Source organism: Fringilla coelebs (assembly GCF_963513975.1).
Source record: "Fringilla coelebs genome assembly, chromosome: 2".
Lineage (NCBI taxonomy): Eukaryota > Metazoa > Chordata > Aves > Passeriformes > Fringillidae > Fringilla > Fringilla coelebs.
Genome location: NC_140029.1, coordinates 70,858,238 through 70,882,663, shown reverse-complemented (window position 1 = coordinate 70,882,663; position 24,426 = coordinate 70,858,238). Strand labels below are relative to the sequence as shown.

The 24,426-nt window shown below is 39.6% G+C and overlaps 1 protein-coding gene across 1 annotated transcript in view; it reads right to left on the bottom strand.

The window, feature by feature from the left end:
- Positions 1 to 23,487, bottom strand: part of USP12 (ubiquitin specific peptidase 12) — a gene marked incomplete at its 3' end in the record, with an annotated part of 30,216 nt that extends 6,729 nt beyond the window's left edge. The window contains exons 1-4 of the mRNA XM_084226366.1: positions 23,233 to 23,487; positions 12,256 to 12,336; positions 6,633 to 6,846; positions 3,405 to 3,631 (exon numbers count right to left, since the gene is read on the bottom strand). Coding sequence (XP_084082492.1) covers positions 3,405 to 3,631; positions 6,633 to 6,846; positions 12,256 to 12,336; positions 23,233 to 23,280 — 570 coding nt within the window. The 5' untranslated portion in view covers positions 23,281 to 23,487. The remainder of the gene's footprint in view (positions 1 to 3,404; positions 3,632 to 6,632; positions 6,847 to 12,255; positions 12,337 to 23,232) is intronic.
- Positions 23,488 to 24,426: the final 939 nt, after the last annotated feature.

Below are 24,426 nucleotides of genomic sequence, written 5' to 3'. Positions count from 1 at the left end.
AAAGAAAATTAGGTGAAACAATACAGATTTCACAGGCAGCTTTATCCCACACAAAAGCTGTAAGGGCAATGGAGAGGAGGGAAGGGATGTGCTCTACTTGGTTAAAAAGAGATTGGTACTGAAAACAGAAGTTTGCAAAAGGACAATTTTCATTCTCTGTGATAATATGGTCTTAAAACATCTCACTCAGGTTAGACAGCCCACTGTGCACTTAGGACCATGAGGAACCATTAAAGGCTTTATTGCAAGAATTGCAAGTGGATTTTTTTCCATTTACGTTGGTGATTTATAAATTGCTATTCTTAATTTTTAAGATTTTTTGAGCCTTAGTATTTGGACAGATTTTTCTAACATAAGCTCATACAGTTTTAATTAAAAAAAAAATTAAAAGCCACTCTGGAGTCTTACAAGTCTCTCCCCCCACTTTTTGTAGAGGTTCTGTTTCAAATAAACATCACTAAGCTTCTTAGGCTACAATCAGCAATGCTATCTATTTCAGTCATCTATAGAATGAAAAAAATGACAGGCATGATCAGAAAATCTCAGCACTTGCAGGATCGAGCCCTGATGTGTTCGAAAAGCTGTCTGAGTGCTCCTAACAGGAACATCTGAGTAGCAGTGAGGACTTTGGATGTTCCAGGGCTCTGGCTGAAGAGGATGGTGTGCTGTTCCCACGTCAAGGACATCATCAGCTGTGCTCTGATGACCAGGGCTGCACAGAACACAAAGCTCAGAAGGCTGACACTCACAGAATCCATTACTTCTTACACTTGGGAATTTCACTGGCAATGTGAATCTGCTCACTGGCAAAAGAGCTCTTGCAGCTATAGACTGCCATGTGTGCTAAAACAGAAAGTAATTTTAAAGGAAGCTGAAACAAAGTGTGTGATTTATCTTAGTTTAAAAATAAAAGAGAAATTAAAATTGAGCAGAGCTAAAGGCTCTGTAGGACTCATATGGGAGAGAAAGAACACTGGGATTTTCCTTATTGCCTTCTCTCAGTCCAAAGCAAAACTAAACCAAAGAATTTTATGCCTTGTGGAGTCATTTGAACTCAAGAGCAAGACCATCACCTGGAGACTGATATGGTGGTTTTGAAAATTTCCTGTATTTCTCTGTAGAAATACTGGCCACATTTAGCTATTCAAAATTTAATCTTAATGAAGCCAATTATAATACTTTCTGGTTTACTGTTATCCTTCCTGAAACAATGAGAGAAATCTGTAAAACCAATTAACTTCTAGATACTTTCTATAAATTAGCCATAAAATTTACATTCACTTCATCATTCTGCCTCTCTCAAGGAAGGGTGAAAGCATTATAAAGAGAAACCACATTAAAACCATGTAAAGACAACTTACAATCCTTTTGTAACATATTCATTTAATAAAGTGGCTTGATTCACAACACAAATCTTTGTTAAAGACTCATATCTGCATTCCTTATACTCCACTGTCCATACTTAAACTGAGGATGCATCTTTAGATAGTTCAGTTTTTATCTTTAAGATGAGCTAATGAAACAGTGCATCTGGAAGGATGCTCTTTTCCACAACCAGGACAACCATAATCAAAATAAAATTTTGCTCATTTTAGGAACATTGAGGAGGTTTGTCCCATTACAAGATAATGACTGTCACTTTCAGCAAAGATATACATTATGCTTTATATTTAAATGTGCAATAACTTTCCAATTTAAATTAAAAATATACTAGGGCTATTGTCTTGTCATTAAGAAGCAATAATTCATCTACTATTGCTTGTAATCTTGTACATGAGCTATTTCCAAGTACTCCTAACATTTTAGCTTATATTTCTAAACACAGGAAGAATCCAAATGCCAACAGCTTCTAATAAGCATCAAAACAATCATAGATACTCAGTATTTTTAAAAATAAGACACTATCCACAGTAATATTACCCATTTAATGTGTCCAAATGTGTTTCTGAGTGCTCATTTCCAGGTCCCTGTGTTTTAGACACAAGCTGATATACTAAAAAGACAGAAACTGATAAAATAGTTTCCAGATTACTTTATCATCTTCAGCAATAGCTGAATATTTCTATTAGCTACAGCTAATAGAAAAAAAAAAACCTGAACAGTGTTAGTAGAATTCTCAAAATTGTGACAGACCTGATAACTAATAAAATATGCTGGCAAAGAGCATATCAGTGTTTTAAAATTGCATTAAGGATGGTACCTAGATCAAAATCCTGACAGCAGTAATTCATAATGCCACAGTGAGGAAAGGTAATGATGCCAATTGTGACAAAAGACTTTGGCTAAACTCATGTTTCAAGGAAAAAAAAAAAAGGAACAGCTCAAGAACCAGAAGAGAAACAATTGACAGTTGCCAAGAAATACTTATTAGGGAGGGGAAATCTGCCAGAAAAAAAATATGGTAGCGTGGAATGAGCACCTAAATTACTCATCGTCTGCTGTTACATTACACATGACATTGTGAAGCTCTTTTCTTTGAAATAAAAGAGATGGGTATTTCTAGAAGACTGAGAAAATGACATGAGAAATATACAGATTTGATTAATTCCTCCCTTCCAACGTCATGCTGACATATCTGCATTACCTAATCAAGTTAAAGAAAATTGGCATGAAGTTATACAAAATCCACAGTCATTTAGCTTTTTACAATCTCTAAGGAATAGACCATGACTGAATTACTGTAATTTTAAAATTGTGCTGCTTTTACTCTCTCAATCTGGTAAAATCCAATTTTAAGTTTTTATGAAATACATTCTTTCTTTCTCCTATCATGGAACTTCTCAAAAATATTTTAGTATAGCATACTCAGAGAAATTTTACTTCTCAGGGTGTAGTATTAGAAGAATTCCTGTGGACAGACATTTAGGGAAGGATTACTTTTCATGAACATGAAGCTATGCTTTTTGAGAATTCCAGTCTATTACCAAAGTGCCAAAAGCCAGCCATTAGTATCTTGATTTCAACAGCTTTAAATTTAAAAACTAGGAATCCATGGAAACTGATTCATAATACTTAATTAGGAGATGCATCAATAAGCACAACACTAAGTTGTTTAGACATTAAATTTGAGAAGAACCTCACACCCTTAAATCACAGAGTTTATTTTGTTTAAGAATACACCACTTTAGGATTTTCTGATCTAAATTTTGAAGGTGATTACAATCACACTGACAAAAAATCCAACTTGGCATTTTCTCAATATTGATCAAATGTCTCTTCCTACAATTCATGCATCGGCCGCTGGAATGTTCTTACCAACAGAGAAAAAACACGAATATTCACCCAACTATAAAGATCCCTGAAGAAAGAAACGAATATTTTGTTCTGCTGGGATAAATGAACCGTGAAGCACGCAGCTCTGACGCGTGGCAGCATTGGTGTTTACAAAGCCCTCCAGAACTTACAGTTTCACAGGTAAGACACCTGGTTTCGTTAGTTAGCGTTCCCTGGAAGATCTCGTGCACCCAGGTGGGGTCTGGGGGGCTGTTGCTCTCACTGTCCACGTTGCCATTGGGCAGGCGCCCGTTCTGCTTCTCCTGCTTCCTCTCCTCTTGCAAGATGTCCGCAATCGTGTTCAAAAGGTAGTTCAGGAACTCGTGTGCATCCTGCTGCATGTAGTTATCAAACAGTTCTGCAAGATGAAACACAAACCTTACTAACTGATCAGTTAGTGCTGTACTACAGAAAGGTTTTTAACAGAGTCAGATTTCAAAACCAGTCCTTTATTTCACATCTTGAATCATTCAAGGCAATACGACACCAACCTAAAATGCCTGCTTGATAAACTAAGCCAAAAAAATAAAGAGTGGGAAGAGGGGACAGCAAGTCAGCTTGCACTGACAGAAATCACTCAGCTGACAGGAATTACCTGAAAACTGAACCATCCTGCATGAAAACCAGGGCACAATTCAATGGCCTAAACACAGGTGTATGTGGGGAGCCGCCTGAACTGGTACAGGTCATTCTGCCCAGCCTCCAGATGCCACTGAATCTCCTACAGGGGCTATGCTACCTCTGCCAAGCATAGATCAATGTCTGGGATAACACAGATTCAGTAACAGTTACTTTTCTCTCTGACCAGGAATTACTAAGAGGAGATTTACCTGCCTATTTAAAAAGCATTCTGTATCCCGAGCTAGTATCACACAAGTCTTTTAATGTGCGATTATTTCACTTTGCTGGCAGTCCAAGAATGTTCTAAGAGACAGGTCTTTAGTGTACAGGAGTGGATAGATGAATGAGAAAGATACTCAGTGAAGTTCAAGTTTTGAAATGCATACAGGCACTCCAGGGATGCTTTACAGCCATTCACTTGATGGTATCCAGGAATAAAATTCAAATAGAAAAAAAAGGTCTAAGGTTATTAGCTAAGTAGGGAAACCTTCATGCTAATCTAGGTCATTTGGAGAGGTTAAGTAGTGCAATAGGTGAGGCAAGAGTAGGAACCATGTAGTTTATTTAATTAACTACTAGACTATTTTTGAGACAAGCGAGTTCAATCTAGCCAATTGCAAGGTCATTATTTAATCAAGTAAATCAAGGCAGGGCAAGAGCTACAAGTCTCTTGAGGTAAAAGACTTCAGAGGTTCTTCACAGTGAGTACCACAGGCATGTCAGGGCTTTGTGCCCAGTCAGTAATAAGCATTAACTACAGCAAAGTGAAAGATACAGATTGCTTATTTTACAATTAGAAGAACTTTATGCAAATGTAACAGTACACCTCCAGCTGACTTCAAGCCAGCAGCTGCCTTCCCAAGCAATTAAACTTTAAGGTCATTACTAGAGAAAGACAGAATTGCTTGGATTAGAAGGGATCTTAAAGACCATTGAGTTCCAACTCTCCTGCTCTGGACAAGGATACCTTCCGACAAGACCAGGTTGCTCAAAGCGCCATCCAACCTGGCCGTGAACACTTCCAGGGATGGGGCATCCACAGCTTCTCTGGGCAACCTATTCCAGTGCCTCACCACTATCACAGCTGTTAATTTCTTCCCAATATCTAATCTAAACCTGGCCTCTTTCAGTTTAAAGCCATTCCCCTTGTCCTGCACTAGACACCCTTGTGAAAAGCTCCTCTCCAGTTCAGAGATGTACAATATATCCATGCTGTATTCAGACACTGCAAATAAAGATGGAGCAGCAGCTTGGGAGTCTGGAATACATTAAGACTGTGCCCTCAGTTATCACCCTGGCGTGCTGGATACTGACTGAAGAGACTCTAGACTGGTGTTGCACACGTACCTAAACTGACTCTTCTTTAAGGCTCAAGATTATAAACCCTTACAATAAGCACTTAATAGAAATATGATACCCATGTAATTGTAGCCTGAATGTAGCTGTTTACTTGTACAAAAGGTGAGAGTATCATCATTAAAAGAGGCCCAAAAAGACAAGGGTTGAACTTCCACATCTGACTTCTCCACTGAAGGCTTTCCAATTGCTTTGCTCTGCATAGAATTTTAGTGGCATGACATAATTACACATTACAAAGCACACTTTCTATAATGAACTTAATGGCTCCTGTGGTTTGCTTTCTGTTTTCCATCTGAATGATTCTCTGCATTTGTTATAATGAACTGTTTCTGTAAATGTATCAAACACAAGCACACTTTCCCGAGGATACGTGCCAAAGAAGGGAATGAGTTTTCTACTCTGCACAGGCAAGTGATTGTACAGCACCCAAGAGCTTTTTTTTAACAATATCATTACAGCTCATGGAGTGCATTTGCTGGAAGAGCCATGTCAAACTAGGAATGTCATCATAATATTTTATTTCTTGTTTTTACTACAGAGATAGTCATCATTTAAATGCTTTTTCAGTCTGCATTCATGGTCTTGGAAATGACTGCAACAGCATGAATACATCTATTGCAGCAGCATTGAGTATGGTACCTCATACAGTTTACTTAAATATAGTATTACTTCTTAAGGAAAAAAAGTTGTATTTTTATAAAAATGTATCCAAATCAAGTAGCAAATTACAAGGCCTCCTTTATATTTTGACACCAAATAATTTTCTAGACATTCTGACGAATTAGCCCTGCAGATAAGAAACAAGAAATGTGAAAAATCCCTAGAAATCTCTTGAAATTTAGGCTAATGATGACATGTAAAAAACAATTTGCCAAAACTACTTAGTGGTTTTAAAAGTAGGTAAAGTTACATATATATAAATTTAAAGTAAATTTAAAAAGGTGGGGGGGTTTTAATCTAGATTCTTATGGGCAAGTCTTTCCACAGACTCAGTTTGGGAGACTGATTCCTCCATTCAAAAAAGTATTTTTTTAAAACAAAGAACAAAGGTTTTACAGTGAATTTTGATTACAAATATTAAACTCCCAGAGAAATAAAAGTAGCAAGCAATTTCATAAGCAGATAGTGACAATATGACAATACACTTTAGCTCTATTTGAAGAGACAGAAACAAGGATTCCCTCTCAAAACTGCTCCAGGGTTACACCCTTATCCTGGGGCCACCTCTTGTTTATGCTACAGCACCAAGAGCACTTTCTATATAGGTACTCTACAGAGCACAAATACACAGGCATTTAGCTGGCACACACTATGTCAGCTTCAGAATTAAATCATAATTGCTATAATTGTTACACAAGAAAAAGAAAAAAAAAAGTTACCATTTTCTTTTCGTAATCTTGTTATAAATTTCTTGGGAGGTATTACTCCAACTTTTTTCTTCTGGGTGGCTATACTGTGGAAGAGATCAGCTAAGCATGTAAGGAGATTCTCTTTTTTCCTTGGCTGACTCTTGTACGCTAAGACTTTGTCTCGAAATGGTCGACAAAAATAAAGTGCCTGGAGAACTGAATTGCAGTAGCACGTATTCCCAAACTGCAAAATAAGAGAGAGATCTGTGAGTTTGCACGGCATTACTGTAGAGAGGTAAAATTAATTCCAAGCTGTAAGAGAATGCATGAGCAGGGGCCAACTTTCTGCAAGTCATCTCCTCCTGACTTCAAGGTAGAAAAACATATTGATGTAGCACAAAGGATTGCCAAGGACACTGTATCTAAGGGCATGAAACACCTAGGCTAATTTGAACAACACAAATTCAGTCTCACTTAAATTTTAACTCATTGGTAATATTTTACATCTATTTGGGTCAAAATGTTCAAAATATTCCCCCCAATGTCACAACTCCCAAAATAAGCTCAGGTAAAAATATCTGTCTACCACATATCAGTCACAACAGCCATGAACATGCACAGCATGACCCTGTACTGCAAGAAGTTCAGCTGAAAACAGAGAGTGCCTCACACACTTCAGGAATTAGACTCTCCAAATCTTAATAGCTGTCATCAAAGTCCAAAATAACTACTTTAACCTGCTCCTACATTTTCAGTTCTCGTTCCAGGGTGCAAGATTTCTTTAAGGAAACTCCAAAGTGCCAGTGTGACATGGCCTGTTTAGGATTCAAAGCTAAGGCAGTTGGTAGCTTGAAACCAAGATTGCAGGGAAAAGAGAACACAACTGGGATGTGCACACTTTGAAGGAGACAAGCCACTGGACCGAAAGAGGAAAGTAGAATCAGCAAGAAAAGTGTCCATAACCCACTCTGTACCAGGACACCCCAGGTGGGACACTCCTTCCTCAGACTCCTTTAGGCACCTGAGGTCACTGACACTGTCTGCAGCTCACCCCAACACTGAAAATACCCCCACCACTCCTGTGAAGGCATGGTGAGCCATCAGTGGATAAAGCCATTCCAATTTTGTGCTGCCATTCCAATTTTAAGCTGCCCTCCTCCAGTGGAACCTACTATCCAACACTGAAAGTGTGGGAAAAATCTTTACGAGGCCCCCAGCAAGTAATCCAACCTTTCAGCTGCAGTCACACAACCTGCAAATGGAAGCATGCACCTATTGCACACATTCTGCAAAACGTGGAAATTACATTCAGACTTAAGTTATACAGGGATAGCAGCACAGATAGGCAGCAAATTGAGACTTTATTGTTGTGATAGGGAGAATTATATAGCAAAGACTGCTTTCAGAGATATTTTAAGAGCAGGTTCCTTCAATAGAGAAGAACTAAAAGCTTTCACATCTTAAGAATAACAGGGAAGTAACTACTTTTTGCTCTCTCCCAGTTAAGACAAACAAGCACCATGCAATTTAATTACAAAACTTAAAAATTAATTACTTTCCTCTATTCTAAACAAATGAAACATGAAGAACTACTTTCTGAATAACCAAGATACACTCAAAGAATAAGTAAGAAGCGTATTTTAAAAAGTATTAAGATGTCATTAAGGTATCCATATTAAAAAAGTGATGAATTTAACATCCATTATTCTTATTTATTTAAGCTAGGAAAATGGTTATATTAAGATTCTTGGTGGTCCAAATCTGCAAATAAGTCAATGAACTTAAGAGGAAAACTGGGGCTTTTTACCTTAAAGGAAGCTGATGAAATCACACAGTAGCTTCTGTCAAAACATTTAATATTGTAAGCTGTTTAGGAGTTCATAATTAGAAACAGCCATAAAAAGAGAGCTACATTAAAGTGCTAAGAAAGTTCTTAAAATTTAATCAAACTGGAAAACTGCTAAAATTTCTACAGCAAGTGTCAAAAGATGAAAAGCAAGCAAATTAGAATTTTCATAAGATTCCAATTTTAAAAAGGAGCAGTCTGATGATAAATTAATTAGAATGGCAACCATGTGGCGAGAGACAAGTAAAATATGAAGACCTCAGAGCACTGAACAAAATTCAGATTAATTTAATATGAATGTATGTTAACCTACATGCCTGTGAGTATGAAATAAAAGCAACCAGATTAAGTCCATAAAAGGCTTTTTCCAACCAGATTCAGAAACACAGCAGGCAACAGGAGAATGAAAGCAAACTCCTGAAGAAAATTTAATTAGTTCACATTTGTTTTATCTCTAAAGCATCAGTCTTTATCATTTCAAAACTCAAAATATTTTTACAATAAATCCTCCCAATCATGAAAAAAATTTAAAAGGCTGTACCTGTACTAAGCAACAAGTGGGAAATGGCTGGGAGGTTTCTAGACTACACAACTACTCAGTTTGCTAAATGGACAAATGCTGGTCTTTCCACCAGGATTACTTCAGTTCCCATCTTTAGAGAAACACCCAACACCTTGCTCCAGTCTCCCCATGCTCCCACCACCCACTCACACTCTGCCTTCCAACCCTGGACCTTCAGCACTGGGCTGGGCTGCCAAGAGACACCTTCCTCCTCCTCCCCACCCCAGCCGGCACTGCCTCGGAGCCACAGCACCTGGGAGTGCAAGCCCTGCACTGGGGGACTTCATGCTTGTCCAGCCTGCCTCACAACAGCAGTAGAAAATGTAAGAAAGAACTTGTTGGGACCATCTCATGCTGGGCATGACTAAGAGATGTAAAAAATCCACTTTTTTTTTTCTTTTTATCAGTTCATACTGCTCTTCTGCTCTAAATTCCTTTCAGGAAAATACTGCATTCACTATGTTTTTACACACCCTTTTCTTTTCCTCATTTAAATTCTTAAACTAAAGTTACAACACCTAAACCAATGTGGAAAAATGAGACAGTAGGCAAAACAAAAACACTGTGCAACAAAACCACTGCACACCCATGAACACTTATAGTCTTACAGCTTACTCTTCTGATGCTCTCCTGACATTTCTGATGAAGAAATGTGGCTGTTGAACCCCATTCTACAAAGAGATTTACAAGAGCTTAGATCTGTTTGGAACATTGTCTTTGAGCAGCTCTAGGGCTCCTCCCAGCCCTGATGCACTGGCAGCTCTAACAACTTTTCATTCTTGCAATGGTCCATTCCAGTGAAAAGGATTTCTCCAAAACACGTGGATCCACTGCAAGAGACTGAATAACCAAACCTTCTGCCATAGAAATCTGGTAAACTGCTGAAGAGCTTCCAGAGCAGCTCTCTCAGATTAAAAATCTTATTTCATCCTCACTGGATAAAATGATTGATGGAATTTGTGAAGCACATAGATTTGAACAGTCTGTATTACTGCACTGAAGAGTAATAAGCAGGCTTGATGCTCCTGGTTGTCCAGATGCATGGGACATCACACTCCTAATGCTTTCATCGTACCACATATCTTAGATATTTCCTGCTGATTTAGTGAATGATACTGTCCCTTCAAGTCTAAGCCGAATTTTCCATTCCCATCAACCATCTGGTCCTTCCATATGTTTCCCATAACTGCCCTTTCTTGAGTCTTCTTTTACCTCTCAAATTGCTCTTTCAGCTCATCCTCTGAACAATCCCTAGATTCTACCACAAAGCTGGAAAAAAGTTAAGACAGGGCTTTTGCTTCCTCCTCTTTTATGCTACCTCTGGAAAACTGACAGATCTCTATTTCAGGATTGTCATCTTTATCTAAAATGCTTTTCTGTATTCCAGACAGCTCAAATGACCACCTATCATACAGTTAGAAGAAGCCTACTGACTTCCACATTATTTCCCTTTTTCCCATTACCCTGGAGAAAGTTAGGACAAACAAAATCAATAAACAAATTTAAAAAAACTAAGCAGTAAATGTTAATAAGCCTCTAGGAGATTCACTTCCTGTAATTGCTACAAATAAATTAGAGAAATCAATGAAAGCAAACACTGTGATTTCTATCACTTCTCAATCTAATAGTACCAATTTATAATCTAATTATCTAGTATTTCTTTTCATTATGCCTGTCATTCTTTCTAGTCATTGGCCATAGTTAGTTACTTTCACTTTTCCTGGCAGATTTACATGCAGCAAGTTCATTACACATTTATGGTGTGTGTGTGCTGTGTTAGTAAACACAACCTGCAGAACAGACCTGAAAACCATTCAGGCATCAACATCACTGAATTTCCTTTGCCAACCACTGTACCTGAAAACCAGCACCAGTGCGCTATAAACGTAATGAGATCCCATTTTATTATTTGTTACAATTCAAAGAATTTTAGCTCATAAAATTTGTTTGAAGCTAAAACAAGCAAAATTCCTGTAGAAGACAGAAAATTAAAAGCACTCATATATTGTAGCTGTCTGCCTCTGAAATGAGTGCAATGACAGATACCCACTCAAATTTCTACTCCCCCCTGAGTACAAAAAGCCAGAATTTGTTGATCTTCATGACATATTAGGAAGATTGTCCTTTACTGAACCTTCTCCTAAGGGTACAAACTATGTAAAACTTTAAGATTAGGTGTACAATACAATTTCACCATTAAGTCTTAAATCCTCTCTGGACTTGGACAAGAAATTAGGAAAACAGTTTATCTGTCAACAGAATAACAGATTTGAGAAATCCTGTCACTGGAAAAATGGAAAGCCTCAGCTCAGCTGCAGAACTGACAGGCATTAACAGTGAAACTGCTGCATTTCCTCCTCTGAGAGAAGGCAGCATTCAGAGGGGATTTCAGCTTTCATGGGAAAGGAAAGAAATCACTTGAATTTAAGTGATGGTGTTTTGAGAGGCATGGAAGTCAGCTTGTCAGTGTTTACTGACTCCACAGTGTATGCTCAGACTGCAGACTCTCAAACCAGGTCAGTGCTAAGCATCTGGAGGTAGAGACATGGTACAGTACCAGGACAACATTTAAATAATCCATTTCATTAAGAAAACAAGACAATTTCATTAAGAAAAGCAAGACAAGCTCTGGTTAAATCAACCTGTTTGAACTATGTAATTTCTGAAGCCCAGTTAATTTGATATTTCACATCAGTATAATTCAATTTCTAACAAGATACACCTTTCATCAGTAATATTAGAAATTAAAGCTTAAATCATTCCTTAAAACTAATTACTGATTCAAACAGTCCAATATATTTTTTTCTGCTTTCCTCTTTGGGCTGTATTTTTTTTTAAATCTTAATATAAAGAGCAGATATAAATACTTCCTAGCATCATAGTCTTTTACAATATTTTTTTTTCTTTTAATGTATTTATTTTACATTATTGGCATATTATGAACAACAAGCTATATATTTTAAATAGCCTTCTTTACGACTTACACATTTTAATAACATGAAAGTAATGTAAAAACTACCCTACAACAAATGAAACAAAATAAAAATATTCAATAGAGAGCCCATTTCAACAATCCAGTAGCATGCTTCAACAAACACATTAAATACTGAAACACATTTCAATAGTAGGAATATTCAGTTTCAGTGATTATATCTTTCAGAATTTGAAGTATTCACTCATCCCAGTCTTGTTCCACCAACCCATTCCTGCCCTTCCAAAGCAGTCAGTTATGGTCTGAGACTCACATTAACCAAACCAAAATAGTGCTCATTGACTGGAAATTGTTCCGGACCAATCTCTTTCTCCAAAGCTGAGGCATTGGCGCCCTAGAAAAAAATCAAAAGCAGCAAAATTTTAGTGTGGCAACAGTGAAAGTAGCTGAGAAAAAGAGTTTTTGAGCAAGGATGAACAATTAAAATTAACCATCCATAAAAAAACCCTGAGAAAACACCTGATTACAACTAAAAATTACCTAAGAAATGTTTCCAAATATGTGCTATTCTAAAGCATCTCAAAGTTATACAATTTTCACGTATTTTCATGCAATTACAGTGTTTCAATGTTCTTTACTTGTTATTTCCAGAGTCAAATTACTTTAGTAACACTTTAACTAATACAGGATGCAAAGCAGGTCATGCAAGGCCAACTGGTGAGCTCCTTCTAAGAAACATAACCTTCATACTGTAAAGCACATTCCTTAAAAAGTTAAGAGATGCAGATTGTTCACAGGAAGCAAAGAGACTGGTCTGCTTCACCTACACTGAAAATATAAGTTGTTCAAAGTGCTTTGCTAAATGCCTTGAACTTTGTAAAACTAAAAGAAAACGCAGAACAGCTAGTGATAGTGTGCATTACAAATACTGCAGCCTTTGCCCAAAAAATCTGTTGGGTCTGATCCTCAGAAAGAAGTCAGAGAATATGACTTTGGTTACTCTGTGGCTGTTGACTGAACTGCTGCAGTAAACACTGTGTTTTAAAGAAAAGCAGTGTTTTCTTTTTTATTTAGAGACAGAAAAACTTGTATGCTGGAAAATTCAGACAACAAAAAACCCCTAGCTTTGGATGAGCTCTTAAACTGATTGCTTTTAGAGAAATGGAAATGTACACAACTTTTTGCACTCAACAAAACTGATATCCATATATCTTTATCTATCTATATATATCCTCAATGAGACTAATACACGAGTATGAATGTTCCAGCTGATCTAAGTGCAGCTAAAATAGAGGATAATATACAGCAAAGGACCTTAAAACCAGGTGCAACTCCATCCCAGCAAGGTCATTTTTTACACCAAAGATATAGCAAATAGCCATTACATGGCATATTATAACAATTAAATTCCATGAAAATCGTGGACTGCACCAAAAACAGCACAAGGGGTTGCACAGATTAATTACAGACAGGGAGCAGTGGAACAGAATGAATATTAGAACTGTGTCACAAATGTATACAATGAAAATGAAATGATGGTGTGGCATGGTACTGCAGAACTTTACACAAACTACCTTAGCAGTTCTGAAACTGGAAGCACACGCTCAAAGGCCCATGAGGAGGTAACAACTTTAACCAGAACAGGGCAAAAGCCAGGAAAACTCCACGCTTGCCACACCACAGCTCTGCTCCATTCACAGCATAGCCCTAGCTGCTGTCATCAGCCACATCCCCTCCAATTACCCAGTTTGATAAAGCCTCTCCTTTCCTGAGGATTTAGCTGCAGGGCTTATTACTTTAGAAGGTGTTTTCAAATGGAGATTATAGTGGTGAGGAAAAGGGGTACAAACCTTCATTTAAGATTAAAGCACTCTGAGACTCCGAATATTTTGTTTTGCAGCCTTGTTTAAATGCACCCACAAGCTCTGGCAAGGTGAGTATTACAAAGAAACTAGGAAAAAGAAGGAAGCAGCCTTGTTTAAATGCACCCACAAGCTCTGGCAAGGTGAGTATTACAAAGAAACTAGGAAAAAGAAGGAACTGTGGGGGCCTTTGACGCTGTTGTTAAAATCTCTACCTCTTTAAAAATAAATTCAAGAGCAGGTTTAAGGAAATGCTTTCTCTTTTCAAAGCTAGGGCGGAGTAGCTACTTTACTCCATCTTTGAAAGGTAAATATTATGATATAAACATTGATGTTTCTGTTTGCACAGACCCGAACACTGTATTGAGTTTTCTTGCACAATAAAGATCCGACTTGGCAATAAGAAAGGCAAGCTGAGATACCACCAGATCGTCATGGTTTTCTGATTATTCAAAGAAGCTTCATTCAAGGCTCAGACTTTCACATGACTTCAAAACATGGCATCATCTATGTTTAAATGCAGTTGTTTATGAACATTAGTACAAACCAGCACGGATGTTTTACACCAATATAAAACCCCTCGAGCTACTCAGACTTCCCTTTACAGCTCTCTTTTTGTCTGTCATAAAGGATGCTATCTCTGCCTCCAAAGTAATCACTGATACTGTGCACAGTGTATTGGCTGCAAAGAGCAGAAACACAGCAAGAATACACTAGAATGCGTGTTCACAACTGACCCATAAAAGCTATTTTAAAACCTAATTATCCCTTGCTTCAAAGTGTTTCCCAGTCATGATTACAGTCCACATTACCAGTCCCAGCTGACTCTTCCATTATGCAAAAACAGATGCAGGGGGAGCACTGCAGCACCACCAACTATTGTGGTCGTGTATCATCTCTTGGACATGAGGACACGGGTGGAGGTTTAAGGCAGAAGTGGGAGTGCCTCTCTTTCCATCGGCCAAGCTGGAGTTACTGGACTTGGGAACCAGACTTGGGAAATTTCAGGCTGTGCTGTATGCTGTGGAGTAGAGAATTTATTCCTCTGCCACTTAACTGGGATCCCCAGGGAAAATCCCACAATAAAACTCTCTTTTTTGGGGGGCTCACTTAGATACAACAGGTGTTCAGTCTCCACATTGCAACCCGGCTTTGATATTACACAGGGGACAGAAAGGAACATCATGAAGTTTGGTCAGCACATCCACCTCCAATTTTCCTTGTTCTTCTGAGGGGAAGCACACATGGTCATTATCTAGAAATGAGAAGCAACAGAGGCACAGCAGAAATCCAAGAGGATGATAATATTGCAGTAGTTCTGGGATTTACCACTTTTGGCATGGCATCAGTGTAAAAGCCATACAGCTGCACAAGCAAGCACTGCCTTACACTGACCTTCTTCCAGCACACACACAATAGTAAAGGCAGAGAAAACACTCATTTCTCATGGTAGGTGAAAAACAGCTTTAAAAGTGGAAAGTTCTGCAACTAAGGTGTGTTTACAAGAACAAAATATGAAATCAAGATTTGCTTTTTGTTACTGAAAACTAACAATAATTACACAAAAACCCCCACAAACCTAATGAAAGTTAGGTGTAGAACTGAACTATTTCAGATTTCATCCTTCAAAATTATAAGTAATGTAAACTTTATTGAATCATGTTGAAATCAGTTGAACATCAATTGCTTTACCTCCTCCATCAAGTTTTTGGATTTATAAAATTTGCCTTAAATGCTAATTTCTTAATGAAGGGATAATAATCTGTGTTTGCCACAGAAGTCCCTTAATTAAGTTGCTCAACTTTTTTTTTTAAGACCTTGAATTTTGTACTTATCAACACATTTAACACTAACTAGATGAGGGTTTTACTTCAGTTTAGTGGAATCAAAGCCCAGGAAATACAGTGGAATAGGAAGGTGTATTATCTTTGAAATATGTACGGTTGTATTTTCCGGATTTTCAGGTTTTACTAATATACATCATCCCAGATTTCTAAAATAAACTAAAAAGCCCACTGCTGCCATACGTTTCAATGGAAAAGGGCAGAAAAACAAAAAAGCACAGACAAACACAGATGTGTTTTTTTGTTTGTTTAGTTTTTCACTTTCTGCAACAAGGTCATTAAATGCTATTTATTACTGCCTTTTCTCAAAGCCTCAGAGGCCACACTGGTGTGTTTCATGTTGAACTAGTCCTTCTGAGACACACCCACAGCTGACACAGGGATAAGACAGCCAGAGCCAATCTGTAAAACAAATCAGTTGGTGCTTAGGATCTGACATACACACCTTGGGCTTCAGAGCATTCTTGCCCGATTAGTTACAGGCTGGTTTTGTGACTGAACACTGATCTGTGTTGTCTGATGTAGTTTCCTCCAAAAGTCATCTAATTTGTGCACGCTAAGACCGCTCCCAAAATGCAAACCAAAGCATGGTAAATTGGGATGCCACCCTACATTAAAAATACTGTCTAAAAACATGTCAGCAAGCAGGCAAACAATTGCAGTTTTAAAGTGTCCTACCTGGTCATTAGCATCCAACCCAGCAGGCAGAATTTCCCGTACAAAGCCTTGATTCATAACCAGCCTAACGTTCTTGGAAGCTTACACATCTTACTGGCCTTGGATAGGGGGGTTTGATCTATCCCTTTCTGGAATAAAGGTCACTCGATAGCTTGGTGGGTCATCTTTTCAGTTGTTTAACACCTTTACCCTCTAATTTAACTAAGCTGTAAATTACCTGAATAAAATCAGAATTTCACCTTTAAAATTGTTTAATTTTCTTTTCTGGAAACCTTACATTTGCTACCAGCATCCTGATTTCTCCCCTTACACATGCACTATGCTAGATCCTTCCCTACAATGCTCTCCACCCCACACAAGAAGCAAGAACAGCACTGATTAAAGGTGACTCAAATAACTAAACCATGTTGCACAGGTATATGTAAGATAAATTTTTCAAACATGACCTTTGCTATAGGTAAATGAACCATACCACCACACAACACAGAACTATCACTCTTTCTAGAGACAGAAAGGCATTACAAGTAAAAGGGAAACTCAGTAATCAGGAACAGCAATGTTCCTGAACAAATGTAAAATGAATGGGATTATTTATAATTTTCAAAAATAAATCTCAGTACAGAAGCACTCATTAGTGCTTTCACTTTTTTCTTTTCTGATTAGAGAGATTCTTCCTTGTCTATGCAACTAGTGAAGATAAACAGAATTTCACAGCCCAATGCACTAATTAATGCACTGTGACAGGAATCCTTTGCTAAAGAAGAAATGCAGAATTCTACTATTCCAGTTATATTTCATCAGAATATGTGAATGCATACATTTCTGTGTACTCACATGAATCAGGACTAAGAGCAAAGAGAACAGCTATCTTAAATCAGTTTATATTTGTTGCTTCAGTGGCAACCAAAACTGAAATACAATTCTTTTGATACTGTTTCTAGCCAGGAAGTAGCAGTGAAACATGAGTGGGATTCAATAATCCTTGTTGTTCATTTCTTTGCAAAAGAACATGCATTGTTAATACATTAAATATTTGGATAGTTTCAGTTAACGCTTTTTAAATACTTCCAAATAGTATTAATTATATTTTATTAATCAGTCTAAGACAGTCCTATATACTCTTATCATGTGCAACTAAGACAAAATATTTTCTGAGTAGGAAGTAAAAACACCTCTGCCTGGGTAAGGAAAATTATACCAAAGCACAAAATTAATTTCTCTTCACACATTTGGTATGTCTACCAAACCCATCTTTTCGAGCCCCACTGAACATTCACAATGTATTTTCCTTCAAGCAACTACATGTAGTAGCACTTCTTTGTACATGAGAAGTATATGATGGTGCATCCTTTTGACTGCTGAAGTCAAAGAGAAGTTAATATTTCAGAAAAGTTAGATTCACCTAACTACCCAAAATGCAGGGTGAGTGGGGAAAACACATTTGTTCAATAGCTGTTTTTAATAAACTGCATCCTGTGGTGTGTTTCACATGCTTTTATTACTTACATAATTCCAGTTTCAGAAAACAAATATATTGCTTTTATAACCTCCCATTTTCATGGAATCATAAAAAGAATTTGAGTTTATAAAAGATGGTAAAAAATGTTTTCCTGTTCTGGTCTACATTAACACAACCTTCTGGTTTTACACCACAGCAAATATCTAGTGGGTTTTTTTTTTCTCAACTGAGAGATCAGATAGATCTTACTGAAATAAACCATTTGTTAAAAGCATTTTACTTTGGCAATCTTCCTAAGCCCCCCTTACAGAGGGCTTTTACACACTTCTTCCCCTCAAGAAATTTGAATAGAAAAACCCCTTTTGACACATTTTTACAAAATCCCTAGAAGTTTTAATGCAAATTAGTTGTTTCAGTAATGTAAAAAGTAGATACAAAGACTACATAACTGACCAATCTAAATATTCAAATGTTGTCTAGTAACAGGCTCAGTTGTTCCCACTGACACAGCTAAAAATTCTGCTGCCAAGACTAGAGTCCAAATTTGTATTTCATTTCTCCTTGTGCTTAGAACATGCAAGATGAATATACACACGTGTGCAGGTAAAAAGAAAATAGAACACTTACATAAATCAAATAATCCAAATAAGTAATATGTCTACTAAATCAGTCCCTGTGCTGGTATAAATACTGCTTTACAACTAGGTAACTTTGAGAATTTTTTTTCTTTGTGTCTCATTTTTGACAATTGTTTTATGTTAGAGTCAAATTCCTATTTTCATGAAAATTGAAAACAAATTTGTCTAAATCAATTAGTATACTAAACAGTGCCACAAACCCAGTATTCTAAAGACCAAACATAAATATTCATCTTTTATTGTAGCATGTTACAGCTAGAAAAATGATGACGACAAATGCTTGAATCTTAGTGTCATGTTTATCATCCAAGCGTCCCCTGATAAGAACTCCAACAGACGAGTGGACTTCCCCACTGTGGTGCAAGCTCCTACCCCAACTGCCTAACAAATACTTCTCCAAAAACTCCTGGGCTTGCAAACAGAGCACGTGTCTGGACACTCCGGTCCCCGGAGCACGGCGGATCCAGGTCATGGTGCTAGAGAGAAATGCAATGGCTGAGACACAGCACATGTTCCTTCTTGCCAACTGTGCTACACGAGCAAGTCAGACAGCTGGATAAAGGAACCCCACAATACTGTGCTTTCCTCTCTGTTACTTCAGTCCTTTCCTTCTCTGCTGGCTTTTTCCCCCGTCACCTCCTCATTTTGAAGCTGTTTTCCCATAACTTTTCTTTCCTTGCTGTAATTCAATTCTAATTTCTTCCAGCATGGGTCCTCTGTATACTTTCCTGTGAATCTGTTAACCTGATCATCAAATAACTTTTAAGTCTTATCCTGTGGAATCTGTTAACCTGATCATCAAATAATGTTTAAGTCTTATAATTTGTGCTTCGGAGGAGACAGTGCAATTAGAAGGACAGGACTGAGATCACAGCCATTGCTGGCTCGCTGCAGACTCTGGCAAACATCAATTTACATTAAGTGCAGATTTCACAATCAAGTTTGAAACCCTACTGTAAACAAACAATTCCTGAAGCAGTAAGAAAGCCTGTAAATGTACACCTCTGTCACAGCTAGCTTGAAAATTTTCCTGCAGCTGGGAGTTTCTATAAAGCCCCTCTGCTATGACACTCAAGGTAGGTGCACTTCAACCTTCCCTCAGCTGGGCACTTCCAGGGGCTTTTTGCCCTAAGATGCCTTTTCCCACACATGCTTGTTTGACCTCTAGTGCCTCTGAAACATCTTCACCCTTATGAAATGTGACCGAAATGGACAAGAGTGCTGTGACAGTGCCCCTCGAGGGGTGGCAGGCAGGAAAAGGACAATAGTCAGCTATTCAGAGTGATACCTTAATCCTCTCAAAAGCAGAACAAAAATTTGCATTGTAAGATAAGCAGAGGTTCTCCACAGAACACTGTTACATTACACAATCAACATCTAACCACCAACTACGTATTTGATGTCAGAGCTGGGGGGCTGAAACAATCACTGAAGACATCCAGCGACAGACCCTGCATGCAAGATGCTGAGATGGCAAACAGAGAAGGAAATACAGAAACAAACACCCAAAACAGGAAGATTTTGATGTCTAATGCTACACCTTCTAGGTTAGCATAGTTTTAAAATATTATCACACTTTTTCAGGTTGTGCCAACATCATCAACCACTTTCCAGAAGAAACACAGAAAACAAGTACTACTGCCATTTCAACTTCCTTGTGTATGTCTGAGACTGACATCTTAGAGGCTTTTCATAGCTTGTAAGCTACAAATGTAATTTCTATCTTCTCTCTGCTTCAGCTACTCAAAGACTTGATGCCTTTTAACTGCTAGCAAGCGTTTCCTGGATTCTAGACAACAGAAGCAGAAGTCAGAAGTAGTAGATGCAACCTGTGAGTATAACATGGGGCACATCTTCATTACAGTTAGCCTGGGTTACTTTCTCCCTCCTCAGCCATGCATAAAAATCCCATATTGTTCAGTCAAGTAAGGCTTTGACTGCAGTTTTACTCATGGATGAGGGTAAAGACCAAGTTCTACTTTTACTGCAAAGACTTTAAAAATAATTTGAAAAAGCAGACCACACAATTTTAACCTCATCCATTTTGCAACAAGAACAGTGGCTAAAGCACTCAAGGGCAGAGGTATTTTCAGAGCTTTCCCAGAATCTCCGGCCTTGTAATTAAGACTTACTACAGCACAAGGAAGCATATGAATGGTGATACACAGCAAAGAATTTTAAGGAAGCTGAAAGGCAATACAACACTAGGACATATTACTGCAGAAAGAGCTTTGTTAACATTGGGATGAATACTGAGGTGTTTGATCAATGAACTAATGCAGCATATACAAAGGTGCCAACCAACACAAATAGGATGTCCTCTTGGAAGATCATCCCCCAAAGGTAGCACAGATAAACTAAACATACTGGTTATCACTCTTCACACAACCTGCCCATACTATAAAATATAATATACTGCTTTATAATTTTCGGGGCTTGAACAATAGGGGTAAGACACATAAAATATAAATGGGTCAGCAGAAGCAAAACTTGAATTTGGATGTAAAAAAAAAGAAGTCATGAAATGTAGAACTGCAATGGAAGAGTTTCTTCAATACAGTTCTAGACTGCTCTGTTACAGACTGTAAGTGTACATGCATGCTAGGTTTCTGTAGGCACAAACTGCCTCTTGACAAAAATTGCCTGTTACTGGTTTTGTACTAATAAGAACTTTTGTCTTCACAAGAAGACACAGAACAGTCTGAGAGTTCTGGTAAGAGGCACAGGAAAAGGCAAGAAAAACTTGTAAGAATTCTTAGGTAGTTGTCTGGCACTTTATTAAAATGTGTTGACACAAAGAAGCATTGCCAGAAAAAAAAAACAGTATTACTCAGCAATTATAATCCTCTTCAATTTTGTAAAACATATGCTTAAACATAAGTATTTGACTCTTGTTAGAATTAAAAAGACCTGTCTCGCCTCAACCACATGGTTCTGAATAACACTACAGTAAATACCATGTGCTCCTTCACACCATCTTTGCAGATATACTTTTAACCACAACCTTATATTAACTGCTGAAACGCTTTTACAGCTGGTATCCTATGCTAGGTGTCCCCTATAACAGTACTATTAAAGCTTATTGATCAGAAAGGCCCAGCAAAAATCTTATGCCTGGAGTTTATCCACCTCAGTGCACATGACAGTGATTGGACAGATCGTATTTAATTGCCATCAGAATTTCAGCTTTATGGATACAGACACTTCAGTCAGTAATAAGAAGATTTTTGGTTGAAAATTTTGTTTCAGGATTGACCTAAATCTCAGTGACACAACATCATTTCTAATAAACATACATACAGAATAATCTTAAACTATCTGCTTATCCAGACCTATGGTTTGTATGCAGTCCAGAAGCAGAGCAGTGAGGTCTCACACTTGACCCAAATCAAGAGGCCAGCACTGAATTTATGCTGACACAAAGGCCAGCAGCCAGCTCTGGGTGAAAAGATGTCAGCTAGAATTGCAATAAAAGATCACCCCAGCTCAGGGAACAACCATACTGATCCCTCAACAACCTAAAACCTGCCTTCAGAGAATGGAAACTCCTGAAGCACATGGTACATGTCCTACCAATCTGGCCACATCAAGATGTCAGTATGACACCAGATAAATATACAGCTGATAAATTCAAGAAGTCAGACTCTTCCAATTCCAGTGGAAATTATGTCATCTCCCATGTCAAAAAACCCACATTATTACAGTGACTAAACACCACCTGAGCAATCCCATCCTGTGGGCTTCCAGATATTCCCTCAAAATTCTCACAGGCCACCTCAAAAATATCTGTTTGAGACATTCAAGGCTCTTTGCAGTACGATTTATGAAAACCGTAAATCAGTTTCCAATAATATGAAACGCAAGCATTTCCCACTGTTTGATGAGACATAATAATGGCAGCAAATTAACAGAGTAGATGACAGAGCGTGTTCTTCCCCTTACTCATCTCTTCCCTTCCCCCGTGGAAACACATTTGATAACAAGAACTTTCGCATGGCGATGGAATAGGCAGAAGAGAGCACAAATGTAAGAACTTCTGCTATGGACCATTAGCACATCTCTTCCATAACAAGCAGTAACTTCTACTGACTAAGGGATATTTCCTTCCTTAAATTCATCACTCCTCCATCAGCAAATCTACTGAGCTCCCCACCCCTCTCTAAAAGAACCCAAGAGAGCTTTATCACATCTGTGCTTCTGCTTATGGCTCCAGTTCACCACGAGAGAGAGTAATGAGAAAGCAATCACAGGGAGAAGCCTCCTATCGGGACCTGGGTCGATGCCCACCAGGCAGCTCACACGGCCGGGATGGGATGCCCGCACGTGTCCGGGTAACCCGGGGAGCACCCGCCCGTGGATGAGCGATTCCAGCCCCAGCTCAGGCGCTCAGCACTCGGAGGGAGGGCAGGGACGCTACGGAGTGAGCCGGGAGAAGGAAAGCGCTTCCAGAAACCCGACCGTAACCACCACACGCCTGCAATAGGCAGCCCCGGACCGGCGGCGATGCCCCGGAGCGCTGCCCCCGCTCTCGGCACACTTTGGGGGAAGCTGCGCTCGGTCCCCCCGCGCTCCAGCCCCGTCCGCAGCCGGGACCCGGCTTCGCCGCCCGCCCAGCTCAACCCGCTCGGCGCCCGCATCCAGGTTGAGTCTCCCAAAGCCGATTAACCCCGCTCCGCTCCCGGCCGCCTCCCACGGCAGCGCTCCCGCCCCGCGCCCCCGCCCGGCCTCCCCCGCAGCCCGGCCCCGCAGCGCTGCCGCCGCCCGCGCCCCCAGCCCGGGCAGCCGGCACAGCCCCGGCCCCGCGCTCACCATGGTACAGATGGAGGCGATTTTGGAGACTGTCATTAGGATTTCCATCCGCCCAGCGCCATCTTCCGCCCAATCACAGCGCCGAGCCGAGCGGAGCCGGGCCGGGCGGGAGCAGGAGGGGAAGGGAAGGAAGAGAGGGAGGAAGGGAAGCAGCGAAGGAAGGCAGGAAGGCAGGCGGCGGGGGCAGCCCCCCGCCGGCGCGGGGCCCCCGCGGCCGGGCGCGCAGCTCCCACCGCGGCCGCGCAGCCCCGCTCCCGCCGCCTCCCCGCGCCCGCCGGCTCCCAGCGATCCCGCCCGGCGCGGCCCCGCCTCCCGCCGGGTCAGCGCCCGGCTCCCGCCCGCCCCTCCGCCCCGCCCCGCCCCGCCCCGGCAGGGCCGGCCGAGCTCGGCGGGGCCGGCCGAGCTCGGCGCCGCGGGGGCACGGAGGGAACCGATAGATCCGTCAGTGGCACCAGAGCTTGTACGGAGTCATCGAATCGTCAAGGTTGGAGGAGATCCCTCAGATCTTCAGTCCAACCGCCCACCCAGCACTGTGACCCCTAAACCACATCGCCCAACGCCCGATCGAGACGCCTCTTAAAACACATCCAGGGATAGCGACTCCACCACCTCCCTGAGCCACCTATTCCAATATCTGACCACAGAATAGGGTCTGGCTAGAAGGGACCACAGTGCGCCGGCCTCACACATGTGGGAAAATAAAGCTGACGTGCAGAGTAGTCATACCAGGTAATTGAGGGACCTACTTGAGAAAGAGCTTAACCATGTTGTTCGTCTGCAGATTGTAAGAAGAAATCTGGATGGCTTGTTCAAGATGTTGGTACCTGCACTAAAGAAGCACAAAGCTAGCCAAGACATCTGTCACCCTGTCTTTTTTCATACATGGGAAAAATCTAGTAGATCAAGATGCATTAAGAACAATGTCAATGCACACAAGGTCTTGATCATAAATACATCTGTTCACTGTTCACTGTAACATTAAATCATTACCATTTCTATGATCTTCAGAAGTAAATGTTCTTTAGCAACTAAGTTAATGGAATAGTAAATTTTCCTTCAGCTGAAACATAAAGAATATGACTTTAGAAAGTATTATAAATGAACTCTACTGCAACCTGAAATATCCTGAAAATGGTTTTATATCACATAAAACCATTTTATAAGATACCTGTCATCTCGAATTGTATATTTCAA